This window comes from Anser cygnoides, chromosome 9, assembly GCF_040182565.1.
Source record: "Anser cygnoides isolate HZ-2024a breed goose chromosome 9, Taihu_goose_T2T_genome, whole genome shotgun sequence".
Lineage (NCBI taxonomy): Eukaryota > Metazoa > Chordata > Aves > Anseriformes > Anatidae > Anser > Anser cygnoides.
This window is the reverse complement of record NC_089881.1, coordinates 24,825,297-24,838,470: the sequence shown is the minus strand read 5'-3', so window position 1 is coordinate 24,838,470 and position 13,174 is coordinate 24,825,297. Positions and strand designations below refer to the sequence as shown.

Below are 13,174 nucleotides of genomic sequence, written 5' to 3'. Positions count from 1 at the left end.
TTTGACTTCGTACGCTCACTGTATTACCCAAGTTTGTTAATAAATTCAGATAGACTTGATCTTCTATTTAACTAACAGTTTTCATATCTATTTTCTGCTACTAAAAAGAATGTGCCTATTTTCTTTTTTTTTCACATAGCATGATTGGCATAATAAATTCCACAGTTGTCTGTTTTGACTTGTAACGTTCGTTTTTGCAGGCCAAAGAGAAGGAGCTTATGGAGTTTAATAAAACGGTGAATGAAGCACGTTCAAAGATGGACGTAGCACAGTCAGAGCTTGATATCTACCTCAGCCGTCACAACACTGCTCTGTCTCACTTAAATAAGGCAAAGGAGGCTCTGACGTCTGTTTCTGAAACTCTCAAAGAAAGGAAAGCTGCTATCAAAGACATATCTGCAAAATTACCCAAAGCTGAACAGGAATTAAAGGAGGTGAGACCTAACTTTCTCATACATTATTTCTTTGAGTTATAATTAAATGCTGTGATATACAAACCAAAGTCCTAGTGTTTTAGCAGTTATCATGGTGAAAATAAATTAAAAGCTTCCTCCAATCAAATAGCATTAAAAAATATGTTTGGATACTCAGTTAACAACTGAAGTTAAGTCTCTGCTTTCAAATGTTTTTTTGCATTAAGAAAATGGTAACATTAAGTATGGGAAATTAAATTCTGTGCATCTCAGCAAGGAAATCAGTTTAAATATAATAATTAGACATGGTGAGGTAAATAAATGGCTATGTTTCGGAGCCATTTGAATTTCACTTCTTGCTCCACTCTCAGTCACCACAGAAAAAAATCCCGATACCTTGTTCTAAGCCCAATTCATAAGCTATTGTACCATATCAAAATATACTAAATCTCAGCCATTAGCCATTCTTCTGGTTTTGCTACCTCTCCTTGTCAATAGCTACTTTCATTGCTTACACAGTCATGAATCTAAATGTCCTTGAATACAGGAGGTTTTCTGATGCTAAGATAACATCTTTCTTTTAACTTTTAGAAAGAGAATAGGCTTGAGAAGCTGGGAACAGATGAAACAGAAGTGAAGGATCTTGTTCGAAATCTGCGTCAAAAAGTAGAAGAAGCCAAAAGTTCTTTAGCACAAAATCGCAGTCGAGGAAAAGTGCTCGAGGCTCTGCTTCAGCAGAAGAAGTCTGGAAATATTCGTGGAATATACGGAAGACTGGTAATTTTTAAAAGGCCATTATAGATTTATTCGTAAAATTTATGGCGACAGAGTATTTTTGTGTATATAAGTAAAAGGTAGAATTTCTCAGTTCTCTTATTAATTTGGACAGAGTTGCAAATCCTCTGGGCTTGGTATAAATTTAAAAAAAAAAAAAATTACTGAAATTCACTATCCTTGGGACTAAGGAAAGGCAGTGGCTACGAGAAAGCTTATGTTCAAGCCAAGTATACTAACAAAGTCATGTAACCTCCCCGTGCTTTGGTCCTGCCTGTGCTTCTGAGTTTGGGCTGTGATTGACAGCTGGGGTGAATCTGATTCCTTTGACAATTAGGATCACCTATACCAGAGAAGTGGAGTGGTGTTTTTATCTTCTGGTACCACAGAAGGTAGAATTAGTTGGTAACCATCCATTTGGTAAATGTCATGTCCGACCTAGCTGACCAATATATGAAATGATTTTGTTAGGCCAGACTGCCTCACTAAAATACTGGCATATAAAATTTACCTTTTTCTACAGACAGTAAATACGTGCTACCACATTGCTTTGCCAGGCTTACCACTTTTGAAGCTCTAAATATATGAATTTATCTTCTATCATGGAAACAAGTACGTGAGAAATATAAAAGTAGCAGTGTGCAGGAGAGGTCAGGTGTGATACTAATTTGCAAATTTTAACTAAGGTTTAAGTTCTTTGACAAAAAAAATAAAATAAAAATTTTATAATTTGTTTTCATCTCATTTCATTTTATGTAAAGTTTTGGTCTTATCTCTCAATACCAAGACAAAACTTTGATGCCAAGCTAATCAGAGTACTTCTGCTTCTCCCCTACCACCTCTCAATTACTAGGGAGACTTGGGAGCTATCGATGAAAAGTATGATGTTGCTATTTCGTCATCTTGTAGTGCCTTAGATTACATCGTTGTTGATACAATTGATATTGCACAGGAATGTGTGGAATTCTTAAAGAAAACAGGAATTGGAGTTGCCACGTTTATAGCCTTGGACAAAGTAAGTATGGGCACTCTGGTAAAACAAATTATGTTGCTGATTTACCCCAAGGTGCACAGTGTTAATACTGTATATTGCAGATATATTATGTATTAATATCTATATGTATAAATATGACTTATATTGATATATTACACTGCATATATATTAATACATGTAAAGGTAGAATATAAAACATTTCAATAGGATGTTGGTACCTTAGAATATTCTACTAGCAAAAAATAAAGTTTAATTACAGAGAATTACAAAGCTTTTTGGATACCTGCATGTGTACAACAAATATTTGGTGTGTCATTTAGTCTATTCTTTTTATTTATGTATTTTGTATATATATATGTAATTTTTATATTCATTTTTTCTTAAATTAGCAAATTTAATAATCCTAGTAATATAGTAACTGTAAACTATGAAACTTAAGCAACAAGTTTGGCAAGCAAAGGGACAAATGAATTATCAGTGAGTTTTTAATTATGCTGCAAGTAAGTAGAGATCCCTAAGGAAGGAAGCTTTCCAGTTAATTACCATTCTGAGAAGTATTGTTACACTTAACTAGAGAATGATTACATTTGCTTTAAATCCTTAACGTACCTCACAATAATGAAATGACTTCGTAATTTATCCTCTCACTTGTTTGTTTACTTTTTTGATGTAGATGGCTGTATGGGAAAAACATCTTAAAAAAATCCCAACCCCTGAAAATGCTCCTCGGTTGTTTGATATGGTGAAAATAGAAGACAAGACCTTTCGTGTGGCTTTTTACTTTGCGTTACGTGATACCCTGGTAGTTAATACCTTGGAAGACGCTTCCAGAATAGCCTTCCAAAAAGATAAAAGGTGGAGGGTTGTAACGTTGAAAGGGGAAGTCATCGAGCAATCAGGTATTTAAGTGCAAACTTACACTTAGATATTCAGCGCTTCATAGGTGATATCTATGCAAAATTAGTACGCTAACTTCTTTTCCTCTTTTTTACTTTAGGAACAATGACTGGTGGTGGAAATAAAGTAATAAAGGGCAGAATGGGCTCCTCGGTTGTAATTGATGTTTCAGAAGAAGAGGTTAGTGCATAATCTTAATTAAAAGTGGAATTTCTTCAAAGTTCCTTATGTTTTGGCAGTTCATACACATATGCCCTATGTCCTTTTAAATCTGTGTGAGTAGTTAACAAGATGCAAGACACACTCATAGTGATTTATAAAGCTGATGCACACTTACCCACACTTGTTCACACTCCTACCATTGTATGCCTTCTTAATTTTTAGTCGCATCGTGCAGCCTTTTAATAGCTTGGAAATTAATTGAAGGTAAGTGTGAGAGTGTGGAAGAGACAGACCATAAGGAACAGTTGCAGTGCAGAGCTCAGCAGCACAAAAGACAGATTTGGTCCATTGCTTTGTAACATTATAAGATTTCTCAGGAAGTGGCAGAATTCTTCTTCAATTTTTTTATGACAAGGATATTTTTGAAAAAATCAAAATACAGCTTGCCTTCTGAATTTATTCTGAACAAGGGTTGAATATCTGCTTACCTCTGAGGACACAGAAACAGCAGTTTGCTGAAGTATATCCGTGTCTGTGCCTATCAGGCAGTTCTTTATATGTAGAAAAAGGAAATGGGCTGAGATCTGAAATGAACCACTACTCCTCCTACTCTTGAAGGTGAATTTCGAGACTTGGTCGCCTAGTCAGTGACTACATGCAGAAGCCTGTCTTCCTAAAACCAGCTTACCACAACATCCAACGAGCACCAAATCTTACCAACTAAAGAACAATAGAAATTGCATCTAGCTTCTGCTTGTATCTTTTTTGGATTCTGCCTTCATTACTGACTTAAGCTTTCCAAGCTTAATCTCTTTTTATTTCCGTGAAGCAATTTTCTATTACAAGCTATTTTGACAGGGATCCTACAGCTTCTTTTTCCTTATGCTTGCTCCTCTTTATTTCACTTCTCACTGATCTTCTCAGCAGTCGGCCTCCGTGTTCTGTCCAGCTACAGCAAATTCTCAAGTTTTTACTTCACTTTCATCTCATGCTTTAAGAAATCATAGACTGTCTAGCACACGAATGAGAACATGCTGTGTTTTGTGGTGGTGACACGAGGCAAGTGATCACATCTCATTTTTGTGTAGATCAGTAGAATGGAATCTCAACTGCAGAAGGATTCCAAAAGAGCAGAACAGTGTGAAGAAGAGAAATTGCAACTCGAAGAAGATGTACCAAAACTACGCCACAATGTTCGGGAAATGAGAAATACTTTAGAAAAGTATACAGCAAGTATCCAGGTGAACAAGCTTCTTATTGAGGCGCTATCTGGCTTCTCCATGCATGTGCGGGAGACCAGTTTCTCAGCCTCAAGTTAATACAGGCCTTGTCAGTGTCAAAGATCTTTTTTAATGCATGGAGTTCTAACACAGCTGTTTTTTCTGTAGAATTATTCTGAACAAGAGGTTCTTCTAAAAGGCCAAGTTAAGGAACTTGAAGCAAACGTAATTGCTACTGCTCCGGACAAAAACAAACAGAAGGAACTGGAAAAAATCATTGATGGTTACAAAAAAGGTACTTGTTGTGGAAAAAGGGATTATAAATAAAAAATGGAGTTACGATCAGTTACTAATAAAGGAGCAAATGCTACGGCTTTGTTCTTCCAGATTATTGGTGCTGTACAGCATCTTGGTTTGGAACCTCTTCTAAGGGCTGGGGGTGAGGTTGGAAAGCACTTCTTCTAGAAATTCTCATTTCCAAACCTTTTTCTTGCAATTGTTTGTGTTTCGGTCAAGCTGAAGTAAACATAAATTTTAGTATGTTTCGATTATTTGATTAGATTTTATTTAATTGGCTTTATTACATGTAGGAATGCAGAGATTCTTTTAGTTTCGTTAGGAGTAAGAATTGTTAATGTGGATAGTAATGACATTAAAGTCAAGTAAAGCCGTTTGCCATGCTCTAATGGGACTATTATGTGATTCTATGAAATAAATACTGTGCATTTTGTTGAAGGTATGCTGTACCCCAGGGTTTTTGTGAAACTGAATTTGCTTTCAAAACTTCAATAATAATTCCCCTGAAGAAATTAGTAGCTTAGGAAAGTAAACCTTGACTGCTTGGTTGTATTTCTTACTTGGGGAATAATATGAACACAATAAAAACACAATTCCCTTCCCCACAGTTCTTTTTCAACGATAAACTTCAGGAGTGTAGGAATGCTTTACTTTTTCAATCACGCTAAAATTTGAGGTTATAAATATCTTCTCAGATATTTCTGCCATATGATGGAGAGACACAAACCTGTGCAGTCCTCTGGAGAGGTGACTGCACTCTGCCTTTGAAGGCTCTCTGCTTTTCCTCTTCCGTCCCCAAAAGGAAATTATAAATCTGTAGCAAACTTACTGTGAGACTTTTATTTTGTTTTCCCCTTAAAATACCATGGTGCCAGGTATCTTGATTTTTGAAAGCTGTTCAAATCACCAGGATGGTTTTGTTGAGTTGCAAGTATAAGCTGAACAAGGAAACAAATCTACCTTGAAGGTGGAGTAGGCTATCGTACTATTTGGCATGAATCTAACTAAGTGGTCATACCAGCTACTGAACAGTAGTGACTAGTTCTTATAATTTTACCCCTTTGAGCATTTTCCAATTAAAGGAATGCAAAGAATGAGCTTGGAACATGTTGCTGCTTCTGTATTATACATGTATTTAAGTAGTATATAAACATTATAGTGATGCTTTACACCAAAAATGCTTTGGTGGTGTAACAGTTGTCAGAAGGATGTGGGTAGTGTTTTTTGTTGCCACATTAAAAAAAACACATTTTTTGCAGTACAAAGAAATACGTACATTTCTCAAGATGTTAACACAGCAGAGCTTTTTGTCACATGAATCTTGATGTATTGCAACAGCCTGGTGCTCCTAGAGACAGCATAATGACATTAACCCCATTTTGTTTGTGACAGATTATGAGCGCGTTGCTGAAAAAGCTGGTAAAATGGAAAGCGAAGTTAAAAGATTACATAAGCTCATAATTGATACCAATAATCAAAAACTTAAAGTACACCAAGACAAACTTGATAAGATCAACAAAGAAATAGATGAACATACTTCAGCTATTACTAAAGCCCAAGTGGCAATCAAGAGCGCACAAAGGTATGGTAGACATCGATGTGTTCAATTTTAAAGCCTAGCAATTTTGTATAGCCACAAGTCACGTCTGGTTACCATTAAATCTTCATCTTCACGGGGGAGATCTGTCAGGCCGGAGGAGATGTGTGCTCACTTCTTTATGGCTAGAGGAAAACTGAGGGAAGGAGGTCATAAGCTCTTTCTCTAAACTGACTTACCTCTGACTCACCTCAAACTGAGACTATTTATAACGTGTTGGGTTATCAGCAGCTAGCGAACAAGCTTTCTAAGATCATGTTTCTGGATTACGTTATGTCGTATTTGCACTCGTGTAAAGTATACAAATACCTTGGTATCCATTCAGAAACCTGAAAAAATCTGAAGAGGCTGTTCTTCGCACTGAGAAGGAAATTGGAGATAATGAGAAAGAAATTAAAGACTTAACAGAAGAGTTGACTGTGCTAGAAGACAAAGCCACTGAGGTTATGAATGAGCGCAGGCAAGCTGAAGTAAGCATAATGTTTATTTGGTGTATTTCTTCATAGAGAATGCACTCTGAAATAAATTGTAGATAGTATTTGTTGTGCCAAAGGTGTCCTAATTGCTGATGTCTGTTAAACTTCATCCTGAGACATTCCAGGCAGGCCTAGCCATATGGAAATGGGTTGGTTGCATTAGCTGGTAGCTTCATTTAAAAAGCAGTTTGAACTTCAGACTTGATGACACTGTCCTAAAATGCCTTTTTTCTAAGTTACTCTACTACTCATTCTCCAAAAATTCATATGAGAATTAAACAGCAAAGAATGTTCTTTTCTCTGTCCAACAATATATTGTGTGCATTCTTACAAAATTGATCGTTAATGAAAAATAATCATTAATGAAAGGTGATCTTTAAATAAAAAATAAATAAAAAATAAAACAGTCCTAGTAAATGGTCTGATCTTCAGGTAAGGATTTGTTTAATCCAGATCTAGATTAAAAACGTAATCTGTGGCATATTTTCACAAGTGGTGTTCCAGAATTCAGGGATCAGGTCAACCTAATTACAAGAGTGTATTTGGTTACATCAATACTTAAGACTGTGGAGAGTAAGCTCTGTGAATAATATAGTGAAAACAAACCTGAGAAACTGGTAATGCTTCACAGGCAACTGATTAATGCATTTCTTTTGTCATTTCTGTAGGAAGCACTGCCAGCAGTTCAGGAGGAGCATCGCAGTTTACTCCAGCAGATAAGTGCTATTCAAGATGATGAACATGCACTTCAAAGGGAAGCTCTCAGTGTAAGACTTAAAATCGAACAAATTGACGGTCATATTTCTACACACCAATCAAAGGTTAAATACTGGCAAAAAGAGGTAAGGAAATTGTTTAGTTCATAGAACTTGATCTATGAGATCCCAAAAGACTAATATGTTACCGTGTAGTAGAAAACAGATAATTTAGGCAAAAAATGATATTTAGCTCATGATTTATTGGTGTTTGAGCTGTAAAAGCCAACTCTAAAAAAGATAATATGCATGAAATGGTTCAGCTTCTGACTTTTTTTTTACTTAAGAAAGAATGGTAGGCTACCTGTAACTGATGTAACACTATCTAAGACTAATTAAGAGCATTGAAGGAAAATTGAGGAGTGTGACGCTGATAACTAAAAGGCAGGTTATATATAACCATATTCAGTGCTGTATCCACTGAAATGCTCTTTAGAACACACTAACACCTTTCCCTTGAAAACATCTCACCAGAAACTTGCAGCCCATTTGGTGCAGCAAATTCACTCCCTCGCCGTAGATATGTGGGCCAGTAGGAATTCAGTGGGGCCAGGGAGAAACTCTGCTAGTCAGAGTTCACTGCCTGAACCAGCTCATAAGTTAATTCAGAGCCAGTAGGAACAAGGAATTATGAACTCGAGGTGCTACAACAGCTAGCTTCTTGGATTTGGGGTTGGAGCAGGACTGCTGACAGCCCACACTCAGTGTGAACACAGAGGTCGCCTTTTTACAGACCTTGTTGCTTGCCACTCAAAGCCCATTATGTCCGTTTTGACTGTTTCAGTTCTTAGAACAAACCAGTTTTGAGCATTGTCTGATTCTTGGTGTGTTAATTTCATCAAAAACATCTCTGATCAGCTTTGGGGTAGGGCTTTTAAATTCTTCTGGAAGCAATTCTGCACAGAATCCTGACTTTTTTGGCCCACAGGCTAGTTGAGTGTAGAGAGTCAACAAAAGACTATGGTAGGGGTGGCTTTGTTTTGTTTTTCCTGATTTCTGGAAAGAGCAAAGATCAGGCATGTGCACAGAGAGACACGTTCAGGAAAAACAGGTCAGTTAGTTGGAATTTTGGAGATCATAAAGATACATTGTCATTGTATTATGTGTCCTTCCTACTCCAAATTTAAAGCTGATAATTAAAAATAAATCTTCATTTTAAAGAGAATTAAGTGAAGAAACTTGGAATGTTTGGAAGGTTCACTATATACTAATACAGAAAATGTTATAGAAACATGTTCATGTGATAACTGATGTGATCTTTAAAGTTTTCTTGTAACTTTTTGAATTTTAGATATCAAAATTATCACTGCACGTCATAGAAGATAAGCCACCTGAAGAACTTCCAGTGCTCAGTCAAGAAGAGCTTGAGGCTATCAAGGATCCAGACATTATCACCAATCAGATAGCTCTCCTGGAAGCGCAGTGTCATGAAATGAAACCAAACCTCAGTGCTATTGCAGAATTCAGGAAGAAGGTAAGCTGAATGACCATCGTGTAGTGGTAGGATTCGCCTTTCTGATACTGCACTGCCTGTCAGCGCAATAGCGTGGTACACCCCTCCGCTAGGGCAAGGCTCTGTACGTGGCTTTATGTTTTCCAGTGCGTAAATCTTGATATTAATATAATTATTAATTGGTGAAGTACAGAGATAGCTTTCCAATCATGCATTTTTCTTCAGGTGACTGCTCAAATGGATCTTGCGCTTGAATTACATGCAAAAATACACTCCTTAGCTAAGTGAGAAGGGAAAATACCTATAAGCATACAAGGAAAATGTGGTCCTGTTCTTCATTTCCCTTGTGTTGCGCCTGAAAACTAAAATGGAACACTTGATTTTTTTTTCCCCTTTTCTCCTCTGCATGCCGTGCTGTTGCTAGCATGCAGGATATTTGTTAGCTCATATTGAGCTACTTGTGAAGGTTGCATCTAGGAGCTTACAGACTGTTTGTATATTTGATGCCATAGATGCTAGGTGAAGACAAGTTTCTTATGTGAAAGTTTGTTTATTTAGAGTCAACTAGTTTTGACTGGACAGATGCACACTGTACTAAGATCTTTTTCTCCTCATGTACTCACTTCAAGCTGCTGGACTGTGCAACAGATTATTTTTTTTAAATGAGGATTTTCTATCTGCTCTCTAAAGCCATCTCACAAAAATATAAAGATCATTATCATTGCTGGCAATAAATATAAAGACAAAATAAGTTATTTTTAAAAGTGGAGCCAGAAGGATTTTAATATTCCTGCAGAATGTTTGAGAGATGATCTACACCAGCTACGCATAGTTTTTACGAGCAGAGAGTTCGTGAGCTATAAGGTTACCTGAAGCACAGAGCTACTAAAATAGACACTCGTTTAATGAGGACTTCAAGTTAATTAAATGGCTGTAGGAGTCCGTTTTAGAAGTGAACAAATAAAAAAGGGAGGGTATGTTCTTGTCTATTTTTTTGTTTCAAAGCTGTTAGTCGTTCAGGGGAAAATGAGTTTTCAAATATTAAAAAAGAAAAAAAAGCTTAAAATCTCAAATAGAGACAGTTTCTTTAACTGCACTTTTGTTTGTTTTGTGTTTCTTTTTTTTCTACAGGAAGAGTTATACTTGAAACGTGTGGCTGAATTGGATGAAATTACCAATGAGAGAGACAAATTTAGGCAAGCTTTTGAAGATCTGAGGAAACAAAGGCTAAATGAATTTATGGCAGGATTCAACGTAATAACGAATAAACTGAAGGAAAACTACCAGATGCTTACTTTGGGAGGAGATGCTGAATTGGAACTTGTAGACAGCCTGGATCCGTTCTCCGAGGGAATCATGTTTAGGTTTGTCAAAATACTTGATATTGCTGCAATTCTTTTGCTTTATTGCTTTTTTGACTTTCTTTAAAGTAAATTTTCTGTGGTCATCAGCAAACCAAGGCGGTCTTACTTCTTAGCAAATACTGGGAGATGCTGACAGAAGCCAAAACTTTTTAGCATTGAAGAATGAGGAGATTCGTTTCGCTTGGAGAAATAAGTAACTAGCAGCAGTTAGAAAGCTTTGACTTTGAAGTGATTTCCCAGATTTGTTAATTCCCAAGTCGTTTAACTCTGCCTAGGGAATCATGTCAGTCATATGGGTAAGTGGGGATTGTTCTGTCTTAAATGGTCCTAAGAGTACATTCAATACTTAATAGAATAGTACTTTTGAAAGGTAATTAAATAGCAATTCTTAAGTGTTAGGCCTCCCCCAGAGAACAGCTGAGTGAGCACCCCCAGAGCTACCCGTGGTGAACAGCTCAGTGCCTCCCGGTTGTGGAGGACTGAGCATCAAGCAGCTCATCCACGGTTTGTCTGGCTTCTTTAGATGCCTGTGTCTTCCAAGAACTCCCTCCTGTCCAGACTCGCTTTTCACACAGCACGTTTATTTTGATTGTGAACAGAAATAATGCACAAACTCTAACTTGTTTCAGTGTTCGGCCTCCAAAGAAAAGTTGGAAGAAGATCTTTAACTTATCAGGAGGAGAGAAGACTCTAAGTTCACTGGCTCTAGTTTTTGCGCTTCATCATTACAAGCCAACACCGCTTTATTTTATGGATGAGATTGATGCAGCACTTGACTTCAAAAATGTGTCTATTGTAGCATTTTACATATATGTAAGTATTTAACTACTACAGTCTATTTTTTCCTAAGATTTTTTCTTCTCTGCTCATAAAGACAAAGTGGTATCACCGTTACAAAGCAGACTTAAATATTATGAGCGGTGTGCTATTTGCAAATAACTGTGCAGAAACTGCGTACTAAGCAGATTTCCAGAAAGGTGCTTAGAATGTAGCTCTCTGCATATTTTTTTCTAAGCTGCTAAGTTTGTTGCTGTCTCGAAATGAGGCTACTAACAGGATATACAGGTTGTCTTCCCTCTGACTGTAGTTTCAGAAGCTGTCTAAAGAGTGCTGGAGCTTGCTGGTGGTGCTGTATTCCAGCCTATCCTTGCGTTACTCCTTCCTCTTTAAAATACACTTTCGCTGATCAGCTCTAGTCGGCGCAGATGCCCTTAGTGTAGGTGTTCACGTACCCAAGCTCATGACTTCACTCTGAGGTGTGGCCGAGGTTCCTTGGTTTTATGCTTCCATTTCCTTAACACGAGCCGTTTCCCTCAGGCTTCAGTGAGGAGGCTGCGTTGATCTGTGTCTTAGTGCCTTTTGTTTCAGGCCCTTAGAAGTTCTGTCATGGCCATAGTTAAGCTGAGCAAACATTTACATGGCTGCATTCCTGACTGCTGATTTAAACTTAAAATTTTCAGAATTATCCAAAGTATAACCACTGGTTTTAGGAACAGCCTAGAAGTGCCAAAGATTATGACTTAGCTACTTAAAATCAGGAAAGCAATTCAAGGATACCTATCTGCAACTGTTATTTTAAACTTTGCTTCAGCAATGCATTACTGTCACACTTGTGAATTTACACTGTTACTCCTGGGTTCCTAAAGAAAACTGGTGGTTTTATTTTTAAAGCAGTAACAACTCTAGGTATTTTACCTGTTTGTGCCTTAGTGTCCCAGAACTACAAGCCTTCAAGGCTTGTCCCCTTTATCAAAGGGTGTGTGGAGATAGGTTTGTTTTGCTTTGTGTCCCTAACACAGCCTTTGTTAGAGCTGTTCAGGTAAGTTAGCAACCCCCACCTTCAGTAAGCCTGGTGGAGTTCACATTAAAACTGTGATGAACTGCATGTCTGCGAAGCTTTAGGTACGTTTATATTTAAACAAACTCACTCGAACAGGTCATGTAAAAGAGGAAAACAGGGGAAGCTCGTGCTCAAGTCAACTGCAGTGCTTTGTGCTGAAAGCCAAGCAAGCTACGAGTGTGTTGTGAGGTTTTGAGCAGTCATCGGCTGTAGATCTGTTAACGACACCGTGACTGATCGGCGTATTTATCGCCAACATCCACAGCTCCTAAAACCTGCATACAGACACCATGCAAGAACATAGCTGTCTGAAATCCTGTGAGCTAATGCAAATAACTTATTTTTCAGGAACAAACAAAAAATGCACAATTTATCATCATCTCCCTGCGAAACAACATGTTTGAGATTGCAGACAGACTGATTGGAATATACAAGACTCACAATACCACAAAAGGCGTGGCAACCAACCCAAAAGTCATTGCATCTAAAGGACTGGCCGAACCTTGGCAGTGTTGTACGTAATATAAAAGTAGCATGAATGAAAACAAGAATATGAAATACTTCTCAATGTCTATTTACATTCTCATTGCTGCTCACTGTGTCTTTTCTAATAAAACTTTGTATATTGAGATTTTTTTTCCTTTAGTTTTAAGGCTTCTATTTGAGCTTGTTAATAAAACTAGTCTCTAAATAAATTCCTTTATCATCATTATACAGTCTATGGGGGTCTTAATTATATGAATTGATTAGAAAAAACAAAGCTTTCTCTAATTACACACCACCTAGCTGCATTCTAATATTCCATGGGCAAGCTTTATGTCAATGCTTGGGTTCCGCATGAAGTTATAAAGGCCTGGTTTTGTTTTTTTGGTTTTACTGTAAGTAAATTGCCTTTAAATGCCATCAAAGAAAGAGCACGCTTATTTATTAAT

General features: G+C 37.2%; 1 protein-coding gene across 6 annotated transcripts in view; it reads left to right on the top strand.

Moving 5' to 3' along the window:
- Window positions 1-12,954, top strand: part of SMC4 (structural maintenance of chromosomes 4) — a 36,807-nt gene extending 23,853 nt beyond the window's left edge. For all 6 annotated transcript variants that reach the window (XM_048059347.2, XM_048059350.2, XM_048059346.2 and 3 more), the window contains 14 exons: window positions 201-434; window positions 1,005-1,190; window positions 2,041-2,202; window positions 2,855-3,080; window positions 3,179-3,258; window positions 4,329-4,481; window positions 4,629-4,755; window positions 6,150-6,339; window positions 6,680-6,824; window positions 7,499-7,672; window positions 8,877-9,059; window positions 10,170-10,402; window positions 11,032-11,215; window positions 12,591-12,954. In XM_048059347.2, coding sequence (XP_047915304.1) covers window positions 201-434; window positions 1,005-1,190; window positions 2,041-2,202; window positions 2,855-3,080; window positions 3,179-3,258; window positions 4,329-4,481; window positions 4,629-4,755; window positions 6,150-6,339; window positions 6,680-6,824; window positions 7,499-7,672; window positions 8,877-9,059; window positions 10,170-10,402; window positions 11,032-11,215; window positions 12,591-12,764 — 2,451 coding nt within the window. In that variant the 3' untranslated portion in view covers window positions 12,765-12,954. The remainder of the gene's footprint in view (window positions 1-200; window positions 435-1,004; window positions 1,191-2,040; window positions 2,203-2,854; window positions 3,081-3,178; window positions 3,259-4,328; window positions 4,482-4,628; window positions 4,756-6,149; window positions 6,340-6,679; window positions 6,825-7,498; window positions 7,673-8,876; window positions 9,060-10,169; window positions 10,403-11,031; window positions 11,216-12,590) is intronic.
- Window positions 12,955-13,174: the final 220 nt, after the last annotated feature.